This window comes from Adiantum capillus-veneris, chromosome 16 (assembly GCF_014529385.1).
Source record: "Adiantum capillus-veneris isolate H3 chromosome 16, ASM1452938v2, whole genome shotgun sequence".
NCBI lineage: Eukaryota > Viridiplantae > Streptophyta > Polypodiopsida > Polypodiales > Pteridaceae > Adiantum > Adiantum capillus-veneris.
Genome location: NC_140946.1, coordinates 125,609,157 through 125,630,602, shown reverse-complemented (window position 1 = coordinate 125,630,602; position 21,446 = coordinate 125,609,157). Strand labels below are relative to the sequence as shown.

General features: G+C 43.6%; 1 protein-coding gene across 1 annotated transcript; it reads left to right on the top strand.

Moving 5' to 3' along the window:
- The first annotated feature begins 15,604 nt into the window (after nucleotides 1-15,604).
- LOC147439823 (uncharacterized) lies at nucleotides 15,605-17,304 on the top strand. Its single transcript, XM_086484410.1, has 4 exons — nucleotides 15,605-15,875; nucleotides 16,150-16,210; nucleotides 16,326-16,427; nucleotides 16,533-17,304. The coding sequence occupies exons 1-4, from the start codon at nucleotides 15,768-15,770 to the stop codon at nucleotides 17,141-17,143; spliced, it is 882 nt and encodes a 293-aa protein (XP_086340536.1). The 5' UTR covers nucleotides 15,605-15,767; the 3' UTR covers nucleotides 17,144-17,304.
- The last annotated feature ends 4,142 nt before the right edge of the window (nucleotides 17,305-21,446 follow it).

Genomic DNA, 21,446 nt, shown 5'->3' with positions numbered 1-21,446 from the left:
GGTCACTAGACGCCTATAGTCATCTTGGTCAAAAGGTTAGGCTTGTGCAATGGGAGAAACGCTCTCTTCTAAGTATGGATCAGACGTGGTCAAGAGACGTATCAGCCATTCTAACTCCTCAAAAGTCCTCTCACATGCTAGCGTCCCTATCAAATCCCATTCACATGCAAGCACTAGAAAGACCATGTGAAATATTTGTGAAAAGTAACGAGGGTACCTCTCACCCAAGGCAGGAGTGGATGACTCTAGCGTACTAGCCATATCTGTACACGCAAATAGATGATGGTTAGAGTGCAAATATTACAAGGGTCGTGTTCTTGTGCATAATTTGTTTTTATGATTTGTGTTATGACTCTTGCTCTTTTACTTTTTTATCTTGTTTTTGTGAGTATAAGGCGTTATATATACATTCCCTAAGATCGGAGATTAAGAGGTCAGGGAGAAAGGTTGAGAGGGAAGCAAGTGAATGATGGATGTCCACAAACACTCCCCCCTTCCTTGGGCAGATCATACCGTTTGAAATGAGCTTGTCACCCTTTGAAACCAATTGTTCCAGTTGGTAATAGGTGAGGATTTTTGCCAGTAGTTTTCTATTACCCTAGGTGCCTCGTCAAGTTGCAAGGGTGGTAAGGTACTCTCCCAGGATCGAACTTGAAGTGGTTTATCAGGTGATTCTTGAACACTGGGAGGTGTGGACTCTTTTGTAGCTTCATGGAGGTCCATTACTATAGATGAAGGCTGTGTAGAAGCTTTTACCTCTATGGATGTATTACATGAGGAGCTAGAAGCTTCATGGAATTCCCCCCTTCTTGAGCTAGGTGCAATAAATTGGTTTTGCCTTGGAGCCCAAACTAGCTCTGGACTAGGTGTGTAGCATTCTGTGATCTTTCCCTTCCCACGGTCTGCCATTGGCTTTAGCGTTACACTGTTTGACTCATATGGGTTTGTTGTCGATAGGGAAGGACACATTTTACGTTTAGGTACCCAAATTTTCTCATTTCCATCATAGTAGCCTTGGGCTTCTAATAGTTGTTTTGGAATCCATCGTGATTTGGTCTTGACTCTCTTAGGGCGCGCTCTTGGTTTTCCCAGGAAATTTTTTCTTGGAATGGATGGGAGGGTTGAGGTAGTTGGAAGTAAGGCCTTGGGGACCCATTGATATGTACTCTTAGGTCGTGCAGGTTGAGTAGGTGCAATATTATTGCTTGCTGCAACTACAAGTGTTGAAGTGCTAGATTCATGGGTAGCCAGCAAAGACGAGTTAACCACCTTGTCTTGTGAATGTTGGCTATCCTTCAACTTTGCTAGAGTTTGCAACGTAGGTGACTTTGCTTGAATGATAGGGGTAAGAGTCGGTGGTCGCGTCGTGACATTAACAGTATCCCAATCAATAGTGCATTTGGTTGCCAACATCCACGTGCGTCCCAAGTTTACGTGGTCTTCCATAGCTCCCGCGGGCATGACTAGAAACCTCTGCACTATGCTTCCATTGTCATAGACAACAGGGGTCTGAAGGACTCCAAGAATAGCAGTTTTCTTTTTATTAATGCCCTTGACTTGCATCGTACTCGGGGATAGGGTCGGTTTCCCTAATTGACACCAAACTCCATAGGATAACAAATTGTGTTTAGCTCCCGTATCTAATAAGGCATTGTATAGCACTTTCCCATAGGGGCTATTTAGCTCAATTGGGTATCGTAGGGGTGGCTCAGATTCTAATGAGTCGTCATCTGTGTCCTCGAAAAATGCTTGCGTGATTCCCAGATTAGCCTCTCGTTGGCGTCTAAGACGTTGTTGTCGTTCTTGAGCCTCAACTCTTGCTTGGATTTTTTTAAGCTCTGCTTGTTCCTTGGCAGCCTTCTTTTGATGGATGGCTTGCAACTCTTCCTGGCTTACAGGATCATAATATCTTTTGAATTTACTCCCATTAAGGAATCCAATGGTTTCAACTCCATCTAGAGTCTCTACACGAATGGTACCTTGCGGGGTAATTTCACACACTCGATATGGTCCCTTACCAGCGTATTTCAATTTCTTCTTTTCATTACGTACCCCGTACATAAGAACTTTATCATCAACCTTGATGTCTTTATCCTTTAAATGGCTATCAAACCACTTCTTTCTCCTATCCTTCTCCACTAGAGCCTTTCGCACAGCTAATTGCCTCTCTTCATCTAGCCTTTCCAGGATATATAATCGCTCCACTAAGGGGTTACCATCCCAACCTTCTTGAGAAGCTACTCGAAGACTAGGAATGAAAAACTCCCATGGCATAACTGCTTCTTGGCCATACACCATCTTAAACGGTGTGCAATTAATAGCAACTTTATACGCAGTACGATAAGCCCATAAAGCTGATGTAAGCTTTAGGTCCCAATCAATGCGATGAGCCTCAACTTTCTTTGTCAAAATGGAGATGAGAGTTTTGTTGGTACTCTCAGCTTGGCCATTTGCTTGGGGATAATAGGGTGTAGACTTGTGGTGAGATATGTGTTGCTTTTGATTTAGTCCATTTGGTTACATAGTCAGTAGCCACAATGATATATCGTGATTGCGTGTTACGTGCAGCCGGACTAATCGGTCCTACAAAGTCTAAGCCCCACTTTTCAAATGGTTGGGTTACCTTGATGGGATGTAGAGGCATCCTATCCCTTCTTTGTGGCTTGTTGAAGCGTTGGCATTCATCACATCCCTTTGCAAAAAGTGATGCATCCTTAAACAGAGTGGGCCACCAATAGCCTGACTGTAAGATCTTTCGGGCAGTCAAGTTTCCTGAAAAGTGACCACCAACTACACCCATGTGTGCCTCTTGTAGAATATATAAATACTCATCCTCGCGGGCACAACGTCTAAGAACATCATCTTTTCCTCTCTTATAGAGAGTTCCAGCCAGTAAGCAATAGGGTTCGCATTCCTTGATTAATTTTCGAGCTATATCTTTTCGCAGTTCCTTGGGTGGAAAACCATTAACTAAGAAGTTAACAATATTTTCACTCCATTCAGGCATTGTCTCAACAATGAACAAAGGAGTATCAGGAAATTCATCATCAACCCCCGTAGGAGCTTCGCCATTAGGGATACGAGATAAATGATCTGCCATAACATGTTTCCTCCCAGGCCTCACAACAACGGTGAAGTCAAACTCAAGAAGAATTAACAACCATCGTGTAATTCGACCTGTGGAACACGGCTTGTTTACCAAATATAGCAATGCTTGATGATCAACATAAAACACAAACTTGGTAGCAAGAAGGTAATAGCGAAATTTCTTTACTGCGTAAATCATAGCTAGACCTTCGCGCTCTGTAGTAGTGTAGTTCATCTCGGCATCATTTAATTGGCGACTTGCAAAGCTAATAGGGTAGTCCAATTTATGTTCTCCTGGTTGAGTTAGAACACACCCAATAGCAAAATTTGATGCATCGATATACACATGAAAAGGTACATTCCAATCGGGTGTTCGCAGGATTGGAGCACTTGTTAGGGCCTTCTTTAATAACTCATAAGATCGATGACATTCTTCCGTCCAGTGAAACTCGATAAGAAGCTTGTACAATGGACGCATTATCTCGGCAAAGTTTAAAATAAATCTTCGATAATAACCAACATGGCCCATAAATCTTTGAACTCCTTTATAGTTCGTAGGTGGTGGCAAATCGGCAATGGCTTTAATCTTACTCTCATCGGTGGATATCCTGTTCTTGGACACTATATGCCCTAGAATGACTCCATGCTTAGCCCAAAATTGGCATTTGAAAGGGTTCAATGAGATGCGATAAAATCTGCACCTTTCAAATATTTTTCGTAGATATAACAAATGCTTCTCCCAAGAAGAATAAACACAAAGGTCGTCTAGGAAAGCTTCACAAAACTCCCTTAGAAATTCTTTAAACGCAGTGTTTACTAATCGTTGGAATGTAGCAGGTGCATTCGTTAAGCCAAAAGCCATAACACGAAATGCAAACACTCCAAACTCTATGATAAAAGCAGTTTTAGCTTGGTCCTCTAATGCAATTGTGATTTGATTGTAACCAGAGTACCCATCTAAAAAGCTATAAGCTTCCTTGCCTGCAACTCTTTCAAGCACGTGTTCTGAATATGGCAAGGGATAATGATCTCTCCTAGTAGTTGCATTAACTTTCTTGAGGTCCACGCACACTCTTAGTTTCCCATTCTTTTTTGGCACAATGACTATTGGAGAAACCCATTCTGAGTGCTCAATAGGGTATATGAATCCACACTGGATAAGTTTTTCAATCTCCTCTTGTACAATTTTGGCGTACTTAGGATTCATTGGATAGGGTCGTTGCTGGACGGGTTTAGCAGTGTTGATCATGGGAATTGTATGTTGCACCACAGAAGGTGGAACGCCCTTCATGTCATGATATGTCCAAGCAAAGATATCCTTGTATTCCTTGAGGAGCTCCTTAAGTACAGCCTCTTCAGTTTTGGTAAGGTCTTGAGCAATAAAGACTGGTTTAGACTCCTCACCTGGTTCTGCTAATTCTATCTCTTTAACTACCGCTGGACCATCACAGACGCCACTGCTTCCATTGGTAGGTATTCGTTGGGCTTTGGCATACACAACCTTTCGCTCCCCCGTGGTATAAGATTTAAAATGTTCAGGAGCCGTATGTAAGTCAACAGGCTCTTGTCCTGACGGAGACCTTTCTTTTAGTTCTGCCTCCTTTTGTTGTTGTGCTAACTCTCGGTTTTGACGTCTTCTTATAGTTCGACTCAATTTTGGCTCTGTAACCTCCAATTGAGCGAGGTCAATGGGTCACGGGCTGCACCACATGACACTCTGGAGATGTTCACCCCAATTGTCTACTAGCTTTCGATGAGCATCACATGCCCCTAGATAGCTAAGCCATTCTGCAGTAGATCTTTCCTTGTTTATCCTAGCTCTCACATTCGCTCGATATCGTCGTCTCTTATATGACCTTTGTTTCTTGTTAAGGTTTTGATTTTGGTAAATGTTTGAACTCGACTCGCTTGATAGGTCTTCGCTTGTATCTTCTTCACTCTCATATAAATTACCATAGATGGTCGTACTAGACCTTGAGTGTTCAGTTTCTATACTTGGCTCACTCGATGTTTCCTTAGGTTCTGAATCCATTTCTCCCTGAGATTCCGTTTCTGATGTGTATTGGCCTGAAGCCTTTGAGGAATCATCGGTTTCACTCTCAGGTAGGTGTGCCTCTTTCTTATCATCGGATGTTACATGCGCTACACCTAACATGTTTACTGGTGCAATGTGTGGTATCTCTTCCCCATCTGGTGTTACCCAGGTTGTTCCTCTAGCTCCCCATGTATCTATAGTTGCCGCTAGGTGTACCCAATCGACATTGTCTGACTCAGCCATTCCGGGTAGGATATCCATATAAGGAGAGTTCTCCCCAATATCCGTGTCTTCGTTACACGTGTAACAATACTGTAATGGAGCTGAGTGAATTGTTGTGTCTGATCGATTATCAATGATGAATTTATTTCCTAGAGGATGCGTTCGACCACTTAAAAGATCAACTCGAATGACAGAGTCTTGGAACTGTAAGTAGACATAGTTTTTGGACCAGTCATGCACCATTTTTGCTTCCCTCATGAATGGACGCCCTAAGATCATCTCAAATGACATAGGATGCTTGGAAAAATCCATAACAATGAAAGTCTGCCTTACCTTGTGTCCCAAGACCTTGATCCTGAGATCCTTAAGCATTCCAATAGGCGTAACAATAGATCCATTAGCCATTTTTACCACTACGCTTGTGGCTTCAAGGTGAGGTCGCCCCATAGACTCCCAACAACTCTTTGTCACCATGCTGACTCCCGCACCACCGTCAAGGACTCCCTTTACAGTTAATCCTTTAGTGGTGATTGGTAGAGTAGCATTAGATTCATCACCTTCAAAGTATTGCCCCAACTTGTTAACGGGTACTTCAATTACAGATTCATGTCCCGCTAGGTCAGATGGTGGTGCTAAATGTTCCTCCTCATTCATTACCGAGTTAGGTTTGTTCATATGTGCAAACTGTGGTAATCCGGCCTGTAATTCTCCATTGAGGAAGGCTCGAAGAGCTGAGACTAGCTCGGGGACTTTATATAGTTTGGACATGATGGTGGTTCTAACTTCTGAAGACATGAAATCCATCAATTTGGCAACATTTAATGGCATCTTGTGGGACGTAGGACCCTGACAAGAGAATGGTGAAGATGGAATCTCCACTTCCCTCACCAAACATTCTCTCTAGTAGGAAAGGTGTGTGTCCACTTTCAGATGTCCTATCCTCACTCTCTTCCCGAATGATACTGGGTATAGCTAACGACCTGTAGTTCTTGTGAGGTTGAACTTGTGTGGGAAACACTGTGTCCGACATCTGGATGTGTTTGGGTTCAGGTTCTAATGTTCGTTGAGTTTCCTCCACCAAACCTCTCAGTTGTTGGACTCGTTCTATTTCCATTGTTGGGTTTGGATAGGTTCCAATCTTTCTCTTGCAATCCTCATTTTTTGTCTCTCGTGGCTTATCTTGGGGGTTCGCAACTGGGTAGTTTAACTTTGAATACTCTTTTGGTGTTCGTCGTAATTCCCTCTCGTGATCCTCCTCACTGGCTTTTTCCTTTGTAGTAACAGTTTTGGTCTCCGTGGTCTCTATCGAATCTGAGTCATCCTCGGGGTCATTCATATACACGGGATCCTCTCCTGTCCCTATGTTAGTCTTTGAACTAGGTTTTGAGCTAGAAGCATTAAGGGATTTCTTTCTTCGTGTTTTCTTCTTTCTCGCTCGGCCAATGGACGCAGCATCTCTCTCTTCGAGGATGTAATTTTGCTTTTGGAGCATCGACCGTGTGAGTGCATTCATTGGTGCTATGTTTATAGTTGGTGGTGTCCCATCAACGATCTCTATTATGTTCAATGGTGTGATTTTCGGTGCGTTTGGATTGTTAGGACACTGTGCGATCAAATGATCTATGCCACAACGATTACAAGTGAGTATTGGCATTGCCAATGCACTCCCTTGACTGGTTTGCATTAGTGCGGCATTCTTTTGTATTCTAATGGGGCACTCAGCTACTCGATGTGGTCCACCACATTTGTAGCACTGAAGAGGTGGTCTCCTGGCAAAACTATTAATGTTTTGGACTCTTGCTGCTAGCGCAGTAGCTTGATATACCGGTTTGATTTGTCCCCAATGGTCTTCCATATAGTACATGGGACACTCCTCAAGCATGTCGACTCCATAGGTGATACTAGATTCTATGTCCTCTTCGCAATCTACATAAGTACTAGATGACTCGCAACCTATTTGGTTCATAGGTGTAACTCTTGGATGAGGGGGTTGCGGTCCTAGCAGTGGAGGTGGCAACGGTGTGGTTTGGACCACATTTTGGGTTCTAGGGACCATGTGCTGTAATGGCAACTGTTGCTCCATGGGTGGGGTAGGCATCAATGCAGGAACTCGAGGTGAGTCTGCCCAAGCTATAGGCGGTTTATTTTCCATGATGCGTTTAAGCATTAGGCAATCCTTCGCTTGATGGCCATACCTACCACACGCGTTACAAGTCCCGTTAAACTTTACTCTGAAAGTAGGGCATTCACTCGTAGTATGTGGGCCCAAGCAAATTGAGCACCATTGTTGCTCCCTTCTTGGATACATATCAGTGTTTTGTGGAGCACGATTACCCCTAAGGCTTTCTTGGATGGCCTTTGTGAGATTTGCCAAAGTCATCTCAGATATCGTTTGCTCTTTCACGATTGGCTTTATCTTCATTGGCTCATGCCCTGATGCTTGGGAGCTACTTGACTTCGGCTCGGCAGACACTCTTTCTCGTGCAATCATTAAATTATCCTCCAATTGGATTGCATTCATGGTGACTGCTTCCCAAGTAGTGATACCTCTAATGACTAGGCCATTATAGATACTTTCATGTCGTAGTCCCCTAATGAATCTATCGAGCAATTGGTTGTTGTTGAATCGCTCGTTTGGATTGCATCGAGAATTCAAATTCTTTAGGCGACTAATGAAGTCTCTCACGGATTCACCTTCTTCTCGTTGGGCTTTCTGGAGCTGAGAGGCTACACCCCAAAGTACTCCCTCTCGTATGTATTCTTTTAAGAACAGTCTCCTAAGAGTAGAGTAGATCGTTTTTTCTTCTACTCTTAAGGTTCTATACCAATCTCCAGCCTTTCCGCTTAGGGTCAAACTCAAAGCCTTACACTTATGTAGCTCATTGTGCTCTTCCAAGGAATCGCACACATGTTCAAAGACTTCCATATGATTTCTAGCATCTCCGTCTCCATTGAATTTCTGTGTGAGCTTAGCTACTTGAACTGCCTTGCTCCTAGGCTCTCTATCAGGTGCACCACGCATGTTTTCCGCAATAGAGCGACCTATAGTTTGAGCAAATGCTGCCAAATCTCCTATTTGAGCAGGTATAATGGGTGTATGTGCTCTTGGAACCACATGTGAGATGGGAGTTGGCCTTGGCCTTGGCATACGCGCGGCTCTTGGGTCCCATATTTCGTATGGTGGTGTACCAGATGGTGGTCCAAAGTTTACAGGCATGGCCCTAGGCATAGGGGGTGCTTGATATGGCATGTTATTATTAAATGGCATGGCTCCACTTGTATAAGAGCTTGGATAATTCCATTGTGGATTGTAAGCTCTTGGAATAATTGGAGGTGTAGGAGCTACATGAGGCTGAGGTACGACAGGTGCACATGATTGATACATACATGTAGGTATAGTTGGGGGCACTGTGCTACTAGGCATCGGCGCAGTGTTAACAAATGAACTCCATGGTGTACTTCTTGTCATGCTCACCATTGGGATATGCATGGTAGCCGTAGTGTCATTAAGAGAAAGATGAGCTAGATCTGGGAAGGTAAAGCTGCCACTTGTGGGCTCAGATTGTACTGAGGCTCCTGGCGAAACAACATATGGAGGATCAATGGGGCTCACTGAGGGGGTCTCCATTTGTGACAGGGTTGGTTGGTTGGCCTTTCCCGTATCCAAGAATCTCATTAGGCCTGTTGAAGGCATGTTGATCCCTGTGTTCTGTCTTTCTAACTCGACAATCCTATGGAGGACATCACAGACTTTCTGTTGTTGCTCATCTATGCTAGTAGCACCCGATGTGGATTATAGAACATCTAACCAACCCACATGATAGGTGTGTCCTGTGTACCGATCAGTTAAAGCTTCTGCTTGTAGGTCATACTCCCAATTTTCGTTTAGGAATATCCCATCTAGGCCTGGCGTGCTGGAGGTTTCCCTTGAAGTGGGAGCATTATTGCTCCCCATTGCTTGCCCCTCCGTGACTGCTACCTTGGGAGCACTCGGTTGCTCGGCTGGTATGATTGTTGTCATAGGAGCCTTTGCTTTCAGGGCTCGACTTTGTTCTAGCCCTCGTAGGTTCTCAATTTCCCTCTCCCTTGTCGCTTGCATATAGCGTTCGATCTCTTGCACTTCGGCAAGGCTCCTACCATCGGGTAGTAAAACCTTAGAGGGAGATAGTCCTAAAGGATCAGGAGGTGCAGTGGATGAAACATTCACATGCACACTCTCAAGAAGCATAGGGTCCATTTTAGGTATGAATGAAGAATTTACTTCCCCACTCCCTTCATTTATTTCATTAACCGCATGTTCGGAGCGAGTAGCTCTACTAAGGGTCTCTTTTAAGCGGCTAAACATGCTGGACCCGGGCCGTGGGTCCATGGCATGCATGTCTTGACTTGAACTATCAGGGTTTGGTGTAGGATACCCCTCCATGACTTCGTAGTCAGAGGAAGAATCACCCAACGCGATATGAGGATCTTGGGTCGCGCTACCTTGAGTCCCGGCCGAAGGTCCAGAACCTAGGGTGGAGGAATAATGGGTGCCCGCGTAAATGGAGGCACTACCAATATGCTCGTGCTCTAACACTCGTCCAGAGCGTAGGTTCATATGACTTCCACACTCTAAGCGCGTTGGTGAGTGCCCGTGAAGGCCGCTCACTTAGTTTTTTTTTTTTTAAATTTTATAACCCAAGTTTTTTGTTATTTTTGGTTATTTTTTGTAACCGAGCCACAAAATCTGGCGTGTAAAAGCTCAAGACGAGCGTTTTAGCTAAAGGAACGTGCCGTGCTTTACAACTCTCTATTCGGCTACGTGAAGCCCTCGAAATCCTAAAAATAGTTTTTAAATATAAAAAGGTGTATAAACTATTTTTTAAAATTGAGGACTAAGGTCTGGGTTTGGGCTTGAGCTTGGGGAATGATCCCCAGCCCGAAAATAAATTTTTGAATTTTATTTTTATTTTTTTTATAAAATTAAAAAAAAAATCGCCGCTGCCGCGCCGCGCGTGCGCGCACACACACACTTAACCTACACCTAACTTATCTACTTACAGCTAATGGAGATACTGCCACACACACTCTAACACTGTTTACACAGTACTACAGTAGCTAACAGATCTACAAAACTAACCTTACAGAACTAACATTCCATAGCTAATACCTTAATTCTAACAGTACATTGCAAAAAATGTAACTCCTTCTTTAACAGAAAACAAAAAAGACAGTACAATGTAACAAAAAACCTTCTCCACACAACCACACACCTTCCTTCCTCACAAATCCTTCTCCACACAACTACACACACTCATTCCCTACCTTTCCTATGATAGAAATTGCACCACAAGAAAGCGTAAAGTGCTTAACCGAGCTTAGTGTAGGGCATTTCCCCGGCAACGGCGCCAAAAATGTGCGCTCCTTGCTGCACTGTCGAAGCAAAGGACTTGCCGATACACCGTATGCGAGCCACAAATGGCTCCAAGCACACAACAAGCCTAAACTAGCAAGCTCAAGAGAGCAAAGGGTGTGTCACTCACCGCTCTACGCTCGCCTTCGTAGTGGATTCCTCGTCGCGATGAAGAAGAAGCTGCAGTCGTGCCGCGCTCAACCGCTTCGCCGCCGTCGTGCCGCGCTCAACCGCTTCGCCGCCGTCGTGCCTTCGTAATGCTCGATCACACACACACTCTCCCTCTCTCTCTCTCTCTCTCACACATACACACACACACAAGGAGGTGAAGAAGAAGAAGATGGAGATGGAGATGGAGCAAGAGCACTCTTCTATTGCACAAATGAGAGAATGAGTGAATTTTAGGTTTAGTTGACTTTTATATGAGCTCACCCCATTCACACTTGGGCGCCCATGCTTAGCCAACTAATCCCTTGAATGTCCCAGTTAGAGTGCGCCTCTCATCGGCGATCACTCTTACTCTTTTCCTATTGGTCCGACAAGCCCGGTACCTGACTCTACCAAATACATAATACACATCCATCATAGGTGATGGGGTGTCCGTGAGCCGTGAGGGTTAACAGACGACGTCTCCCAAACACCAAGTAGAGATTCTCACTCACTCTGGAATATTGATAAGACTAATGTGCAAACATGCTTGTGGCAGCCTTAGGCTCTCAAGCGCCAAATGGATTAGTCATCCATTCTGGAACGATGTTGTAGGGTAACATAGGGATCCTCTACCCACTAGAAAAAGGACTAATGAATAGGCTTTATCTTCTCTACCCCATATTCGAGGACGACTATGATTTCAAGAGAGAGGTAATGTTATAATAACTAATATCTAATTCTCCTAAATGATTTTCTCATGTTAAACTGATCATTTAATATGGGGAGTGCCAGGGGAGAAAAAGCTAGCCATATTGGTTAAGCTGGCAAACCGGCCACAGTAGGGATCCAAAGGAGGGAAAATAGGGATCCAAAGGGGGGGCCATCTGCAAAAGAGCAATATGCAACAATGGGATTTAAAGACCCTAAGGTTCAACCCATTAAGACTTCCAAAATGCTAAGGTTCCAAAATTCAAAGGTTGTTCCAATGGTCAAAACTTAGTAAAATTGGATGCTTTGTGTGTGTACAAAAGTCTTCAAAGGTTCCTACATAGGAGGGAGCGAGCCCTCGAAGTAGGGGATGAGAGAGAAACACACACACACACACACACACACACACACACACACACACACACACACACACACACACACACACAAGCTTCTTTCACACAAAGGGAATGAGGGACACATGTAAGCTCCCTAGCCCAGATGCCCACAAGGTGCACTCAAGTCCTATTGGATGGCCATGGAGGTGGACCAATGAGAATTAGGCTAGAGTAAATCTAGTTTTAATTCATTTAAAAACACTTAATAAAAGAACCAATACGAATTAAGCTCTCTAGAAGACTATTGGACAATCTCCCAAGGGGTCCAATGAGCATTCAACAGCCCAATGGCTTGCCTGATTCCTATTGGCCAGGAGACAAAGGGGTCCAATGAGAGTGTAGTTGCATTAATTAATTACCTAAAGCTCTCACAAAAGGGAAAAGGGGGACACATGTAAGAAGGCTATCACTTATGCCTCTCAATTTTCATTGGCTAAGCCTGGAGAGGTCCAATGAGGTGCTAGCAAGAGTAATTAGCAAGAGGGATCGAGCAAGAGAGAGGGGGGGGGCTGAATTTTACAAGGCATTATTCCACACACACTCACACTAGCTCATGTGTGAAGCAAGAAGACTCTCTCTCTCTCTCTCTCTCTCTCTCTCTCTCTCTCTCTCTCTCTCTCCTTCCTTCTCAAGCTTTAATGGAAAGCTTATCACCTACTCCAAGCTTGTGAGGAGGGAGGCCTACACCAACGACTCTTGGCTTTGTGATGCAAATCCAACCAAGAGCCAAGCTTCAATGCATGCTCATCTCCTCTACCATGCTAATTACTAAGCTATGCTATGCTAATATAAGTGATTATGTGAGGAGATGTACATCATTCTTGTAAGACTACTCCTTCTTCCTCTCAATCTACTCTCATACCCTACTAGCTCTCACCATCTTCGAAGGTGTGTGAGGTCTCAAGTCTGAGACCGTGAGGGAATTGATATTGTGTTTTATAAGTGTTTTGCTTAGTGCTTGAAGTTTCCATCTTCATTGCACTAGCTAGTTATTGAAGGAACACAAAGAATTGTATTGTAAAATGTCTCTCTTGATGGGGGAAAGCTATAATACAAAGCCTTTTGGAGGGGGGACTGGCTCCATGTAAATTTGGTCCTCAACTATTTTCAATAGCTTAATTTCTCTCTCTTTTGAAGTATTGTTCATGCTTATCTAACTAGGTGTTATGATTTTTGTTGCTCTCTCCATCCAAGCACTCTTGCTATGCTCATTAGGAATCTATTCTAATGAAATTCTCACTATGTTCTTGTTATTTTCTGCTACACACAAGTTACTAGGCTATTAAATGTTACATGATTCATAGATAACGCAATCAATGCATGAGATTTGCATCTCTTACATCCCAACGAGCTTGCTCGGTCGTAGAAAAAACGGCTATGGCAACAGCAACCCTGCCATCAAAACCTGCAACATCCTCAACATCGATTGTACCCTCAAAACCAGGGCGTACATCAATGCCCTGTACAACATTCCAAATGCCCTTTATGTGTTGCATCATGTAAGCCCACATTGGGTAATTGTCCCCGTCCAATTTATCCTCAATAGTAGACATCTTGAACACATCAATGTTGTTGTCAGACATGGCGAGTGCATGAACTTCATGTGAAAAATGCCCAAAAAGAGGAGGAATAAAACGAGACCAACACGTGCTATGTAGCACAACCCATAGAAGACTTTAAGGGACCTTTTATGAAAAAATGGCACTAATAGAAATTTTGCACAAAATGACAAAATTCCCTATGAACTTCCCCTTGGTGCTTGGTGATCAGATTCCCAGCTTGTCAAGCCACACTAGATCCCCAATTGCTGACTCCGAATCCCCAGAACCTTGCTACACTTGGAATTTGACGGGATCGCCGATCGAGGATGCAAAAACAGGGAAAACAAATCTAGCACCACATCGCCGATGACTGACACAAACTTTAACTCGCAATATCTCCGTGATCCGAACTCTGTTTGACATGCCATCGATTCCAAGGGTCTTCATACACCATATAGCTCTCATCCAAACCCTGGCGAGGTTGAGTCAACCCCAAATGACACACCAATCCCAAGGTGACCAATCTGGCATAGAACTGGCCCCCAATGAAAGTTCAACTGACCATATCTTAGCATCCAGGACTCTGATTGTCGATCCAAAAGGACCAACATAATCCTTAACATGAGCACTTCAAGTCTATCACTTCAAACCATCTTCGACCCCTTCCATCGGGGATCTGCAAACCACTCTAATTTTGAACTAACATAACCTCCTTACCGTAGCTCCAATTGACGAGCACTAAAGATAGGTCGTTGGAGCACTTTGAGTACTGCATTTCTAGTCCATCCCACTTCCAGTATCAAAAGCATAGTTTTTGGCCCTTTAAAGCCACATCTGACATACATTTAGCATTGAACTAGCTTGGCACCGAGCCTTGGTCACTGCTCAATAAACATATAGGTTTCAAATAAGCCTAATCTACATCCTTATGTTCTTTTTCCCATCGTGGAAGCGGAGTGACACGACATCGTGTAGCCGCCTCTACAAGGTTCTCGAATTGGGCAATGGACAACTGACCTCCCTCTCTCTCTCTCTCTCTCTCTCTCTCTCTCTCTCTCTCTCTCTCTCTCTCTCTCTCTCTCATGCGCTCTAGCTCTATTTGTGTGTCTGTTGCGAAACAAAGTTCTCTGTGGTGCATGAGCTCTTTGCTCTTTGCTCTCTCTCTCTCTCTCTCTCTCTCTCTCTCTCTCTCTCTCTCTCTCTCTCTCAGACCAGGGAGAGATGCAGATAGGAGGTTCCAATCTGTGTGTGTGTGTGTGTTGCACAAACGAGAGAGACGTGCAGACAGGGTGGTTAGGGGAGGGCAGAGCAAAGAGGATCAAAGCAGGCAGCGATGAAGCAAGTGAGGGAGGAGGAGGGGTCGAGCATGGGCAAGGAGTTGAGAAAACCGTGAGGGCTGAGGTAGGCACCACCGGGGGGGGGGGGGGGGGGGGGGGGGGGATACACAGACAGAGGAGAGGTGGGATGCTTGGTGCTGATGTGGAAAGGAAAGGGGGGTTAGAACATAAGATTCGGGGGTATCCGACTTAGAATTAGATTTCTTTTTTTTAGAGCCAGGTATGTGAGGTGTCGGTAAGACCTACTGACACAGAGAGCCTGCGCACATGCTAAGGGTCCCAGTGGCTTGCCGATCGGGTCATGAAGTTCACCACCCGTCGGCACTATGCGCACATGCTCCAGCCACGACCGTAGTAAAGAAGGGCAAACACAAAAGTCAACTCTCTCAGACGAGCTGTCATCTGTCGCAACCAATAAAACAGTTTCCCTCTAGGCAAACGGCTCTCCTGCGGGTGACCGTTAAGGCAGCAGGGGTGAAGTTTCAATGGCGACGGTGAGTCTCACAGTGGCTAGGTGCAGGAGCGTGGCGGGCCTATGGTGGGGTCAGAGCTCTTTTTGGCCGGGAGAAGCCACGGCTGGTAGGTTATGTGCGCATGCTAAGAGAGAAGGTCGAAGAACGAAGTTTAGCGTAATGAAGCTGAGAGGTTTTGCAAGCATTTCTACAGAAGCATTACCTAGAGAGCAGGCCCCGTGAGCGTGTGGTAGGTCCTAGAAAAGAAACTCCAAATGATGTAGTCAGGACACATGAACGCCTCGGTATCGTACCTTGCCGGTTTTCCGAAACGCTAGCCCACCCTCACCGCTGGTAACGAGAGCAACGTCGAGCAGGAAAGAATGTTTTAAAAGAAACACACAGTCGCCCTCGTGTAGGAGCCTGGAGGTTGTGTGTAGGCGCAGCTATGGCGGAGCTCCTGCCAGGCTTGAACGACAAGGTGGCTTTGCGTTGCCTCGCCAGGGCTCCTCGCATCTATCACACTGCTCTAAGAGCTGTTAACAAGATATGGAGGGTCTCTCTCTCTCTCTCTCTCTCTCTCTCTCTCTCTCTCTCTGTGCATGCGCGCGCGCACACACACACACACACACACACACACACACACACACACAAACATCAGAGGTGCCGCCTGTCTGTTCCTACAAGTCTGCTGTGTTTGCATGTGCCACTTTTGCGATGTTTGCTTGTTAAGATCTACATTTTCTCCTTTCTTGCCCGCATGGTTCTGTGCAACGTCTGAAGGGGTTGTAGTCGCCATTCAAGGTTTCTCTCGTTCTTCATGTCTGCAGGAGGTTGTTGGTAGCAAGGAGTTCTACACTGTGAGAAAGCAGCTCAATGCTACCGAGGAGAGTGTCTTCTTGATCAAGAAATTTGACAAACCGCCAAGCAGGCTTCACTCCATGGAAATTGATCTAAAGACCAGAAAATGCTCCAAGGCTCTATTTGTCAATGATGAGGTTACCAGGGACATATTTAATGAGGGCTATGGCTGTGCATCTGTGGGGCACCTTGTATTCTTCTTCGGCGGACAGGATTTCTCTGAGAACCACACACCCTCAGGAATGGTGTACGTTTTCAATACTCTCAGCAAGACATGGACCATGGGAGCGGATATGCTGTCCTCGGGGTGGTTTTTGTTATGGTGTGATTGATGGTACTGGGGGTTATGCAGGTGAAGGCCGTGGCTTGGTGACGGATGCTGAAGTCTATGATGCGGATGCCGACTCCTGGTCACGCATCGCGACCTTGCCATTTGCCTTGCACACAGACATCGTTTGTATTTGGAGGAACAAGCTCGTGGTTCGGGGAACGATCCTCCCTGAAAAGCGACAATATGTATTCTCTTATTCACCCGCCAACAATGAGTGGGAGGAGGAGAAGTGGCTGGTTAACGTTTTTAGCTCTTTCAAGCCACTTATTTCAATGGCTACCGGAGTAACCACCAAATCAGACGACTCTCTTCTTGTGGGTTTGGCAGAACACTCATATCAAGGCCGGGTAATGGAAGATTATGTCAGTCTGGTGAAGGTGATGAAGCTTGACAAGAATACTGTGCAATGGAAGGCTTTATCTAAGTATAGAGATGAGGCAGATGAAGCGAACTGCGAACGCTCAATAGATGTCGCTCCTCCTTTGTTCATCTTTGGGCTCCGGGATCGGATTTTGGTGATGAATCATCTGGAGTATGAGGATATGCGGATGTTCAAGCTGGTCTTCTCAAGAGGCATAGCGAAGCTGTTTGTGACATGCCCGTCTGAATGGGTTAGTACAATGGATACATAGGTTTTGCTAGCAGGTTTTTAAAGAAAATGTAAGGATGGTTCCATTCCGTTCAGTTTTGATTGCCACTTTGAAGGCCGCCTTGTATTGTCAGTTGTGTTGCAGGAGTTTTATGCAGGTTGTGACAATGTGATATATATAATATATATATATACATATGTATATACAGGGGTGTATGTCTGTGAATTCACATTCAAAGCCTCTTAGTATCCGTTTATGGTGCGTGAGCTGGTGAAAACGTGATAAGGTTTAAGTCTTGTTGTCTCTTTTATTTTGTTCAGTCTGTTTGTAGGTTTTGGTATTCTTCTACTTCTCAAATTCATGGAGGCCAGCTTGTGTGAAAGTTGATTATTTGCTACTCAAGTTGTTGCTTGGTGATTGAGGACAGAGCTTTCTGTGTATTCATAGTTTAAAATGCTTTAGATGTTCCACTCTCAAGCATCTTTGGTCAACGAGGAATGCGTTAAGGTTGATCGATTCCATTTGCATGTAATCAATTCCATTGCACAATGGAGAACTCTTAACAAATATATTCTGTTGAATTAAGCAGGTTTGACATTTCTCGACTAGCATTCTAGATTTAAAAAATCCTTGGTTTCATGTTTCCCTTTTGAACATGTTAAACTTAGAACACATGACTTTGCCATTCTTCCCTGCTCTCTCTCTCTCTCTCTCTCTCTCTCTCTCTCACACACACACACACACACACACACACACACAGAGACATGGACAAGGCTTTATGGGGTTTGCGTGCCTAGATGAGGTTTGTTAATTATTTCAGATTTTGTTTAATGGAGACTTCTAAGTTAGATGTCATAGCATTAATTTTTTGGTGACTACAAAAGAGCCACCTAAATAATCTTGGGAAATTTGGGAAAACTTAGGAAGGGAAAACAAAAATTTTGCATTGCACATTGACGATTGATTGGATTAGAGCCCTTTCCTCACAAATGGGCAATTGTGATAGCTTCCCTTTCCTAGGACGTTCAAGGGCATCTTGTGATTTTCATCATTGGCTCTATCCTTTGATGCAAATCTCTTGTAACTCACTTCAAGACACGATTCTCAATTTTAAAAATCTATGTTTGTAATATTATTGTAATGAGTAGCTTTTGGAATAAAGCATAGGAGCCTTGTTTTGATATGGAATTCCTAGGCCGAGGCTTCAATGTAGATACGCTTAGCTGACTTCCAATACATAGATTCTAGGCTATGAAGAAGTCTACTCACGTACCAAGCTGCATTCTAAACTTTTGGCCTCATAATGTATACAGGAATTATAGCATGCGGTTAGAGAGGCATCAAAGTAGTTTCCAACATAATGAAGAATAAGCATGTTTTTATAGAGTAGCAATAGGCTTGCAATCTTCAAGGCTTAATATATGCAATGTTATCTCCATGTACTCTCTCAGACGCAAAAGCTATATGCCTATTCTTTCCTTAAACTGTTTTCCCAAAAGTCCGTCAGAGGACATCTCAAAAGAGTCATTCAAATCGGCCTTACAATCAACAATATAACCCTCATATAATCTAGTGAAAAATGCCATTAACTCTGATTAAAAAAACACCATTTGCATGCTTGACATACAAAGTGCTCAAATAAAAGTTTTCATACCAAGCACGTGAAGCTTGCTTTAACTATACAAAGCTTTTCTAAGTCTATACATTTTTCTTCCCTACCCTTTTTGAACAAACCAGGAGGCCACATACACTTCCTCATGACCACCATTCAAAAACAAATTCTCTATGTCCAACTCATGTACATTTCAACCATTATGAGCTATCAATGCACAAATTTTACAAATGATAAGTCATGACAAGTGATAGCAAAAGTCTCATTAATATCAATATCCTTCTTTTGAGCATAACCTTGTGCCACAAGTCTAGCCTTATAGCAATTAACACTACAGGCAGATTTACACTTTAACATGAAAAACCACTTCGTACCAATAGTTTTTTGTTGGAAAGCAAGTTACACAAAGACCATGTGCCATTCTTCACAATAGCATCATACTTGGATTGTTTTGCATTGCACCGAACCATTCAACAAACGCAACAAATTAGAAAAATTTAGAGACAAAAGACGTAAGGTAAAGTTTTTTTTTATAAGAAACAACTTTTGAATTAGAAACTACATCTTCCACATACTTTTTGTAAGCATTGATGTTACACAAGCCACAAAAAAAAGTGCTAATTAATACATTTGTCATCCACAAATTCGACGACCAAGTTTTGCAGGTGCATATACAGACAAAAGGTTCTTTTTTATCCTATGTATATACACCCACAACTGATCCATAAATTCTTCAATACACGCATCATGAACAAATGGTCATATTGAAAATGTGCACTAAAAGACCATTCTATATCTTGCACAACATTTGTCAAATATGCATTTGACAAAGCATCTCCAAGGGTTTCATTTGCCTATTTTTTTAGGAACCTCTTTAGCCCTAAGCTTAGGAAATTGCTTGATCAAATGATCATTTTGCCCTATAGTAACGACCTTTTAGCTTCTTCTTGCCTTTATTGTGAGGCTTCTCAAACCTACTATTGTTTGAAGAAGCAGCAACAACTGCGGAGGCAAGCTTGCTACCCACGGGAGCATTGGAGATGGGACACTGTGATATCCTCATTTCGTGTGCAGACACAAATGCTTGTTCAATAGCATGCTACTTAGCCCTATCTTTTCTAGAGTAGGCATCATGCAACAATACATTGACAAGACTATAAAGCTTCCCATCATCATGTTTATTCCTACGCCTTTGCTTGGGGTCATACGTTCGGTGTCTAGCTACCCACAACACATCCTTATTCTTCATATACACAAAGAATAAGGAGCTCCTCACCCATTCTTCTTGGAGGTTACCCCACCCAGACAAACATGCTCAACATGCTCTCACGTCTTTTCCCCTTCCCTGCATGCGTTGCACCATGCACACACGCATTCGTGCACAAACGCACTCACATTTTGTAGATGATGACAATAAGAGTATGAAATCAAAGTAAGGTTACCCTATGTTTTCCAAAAAAATATTAATTCCAAAGTCAAAAGAGAGATTTACGCCTACATTCTTGTAGGATTCTAGAACACTGTGGGCTGGGTGGATACGCCAGAACATCTTTGAGTGTTTTGGGACAGGAGTCAGCATGCCACATGTGCATCATTGCATCTCATCTCTGAGGATCTAAACAACTTCACCACTAACACATTCTCTCATCGGTCAATTCCTCGAAAAGACGTGGGTGCATTGTGCTGTCTGAACCCCCTTGTAGTGCATGTGTGCAGAAGCCTTGTTTGAACTTGTGATTGACCCATTTATTAAAGGTTTGGCATGTGCTCGTGACATCTACGTCCTAAGCAGGGCTTGTTGAAAAACATTCTTTCAAACCGATGAAAATAAGGGCACACCGAAATCTCTTCCAATTTTTAGGTTACATTTGTGCTAAAACTTGTGAAAATTTTCTCCTTCCTTAAGGAAATCTTGAAGGCTTTTGGAATTATAGCTAGTCAAAAATACACTTAACCCCGATTTTTACTTGGTGAGTCAAAGGCTCTTTTTCTAGTATATGAAAGCAGAAGCCACCACGTGGCATTAGATTTTTTTAATTAAAAAAATCGCTACCATGAAAAGCTCTAAATAAAAAAGACTCCACTTGAAAAGCTAGTATACTGACTCTCTCTCTCTCTCTCTCTCTCTCTCTCTCTCTCTTCCAAAGAGTGTACAGAGACAAACCTGCAGACAAAGTTGAGAGCTGCTTGGAACCTACGAACTCTAGATCAAACTACTTCTGAGAGCAATTGAGCAACGTAGAGTGCTTTTTTTATTTTATTCATTTGGTGGAATCAACCTTCTTTTGCATTGAAGCCTGAATACCTAACTATAAGCCTACCTGCACCTTCCCCACGTAGCGATCATAGCAGCTTTGTGTGCAACAAGACCCAGTCGCCAATTGAACAATATGTCCAGCTTGAACTACCATACTCAGCTCGTTTCTGTAGGCGCAACCAGTTATGGCCAGCATTATGCCGCTCCAAGTACGTATAGCTCATGCAGATTCAACAACCCTGTGCTCTTGGCCATCCTTCAATGTTCATGGAAATGATATATTGTAGCAGGTCCCCATGCCTAATTCTCAAGATTCACACCAATTCTTTTATGCAATGTTTGTCCCTGGAGCAACAAGTCGTGCAAAACCAGAAAGGAGTACCAGAGACCTTTCAAACCTGGTTATATTTCGCAAATCATCAAGATGGAGGGTACTTCGGATGCTTGCCGACGTGATGAGAACCCTCAAAGATCAA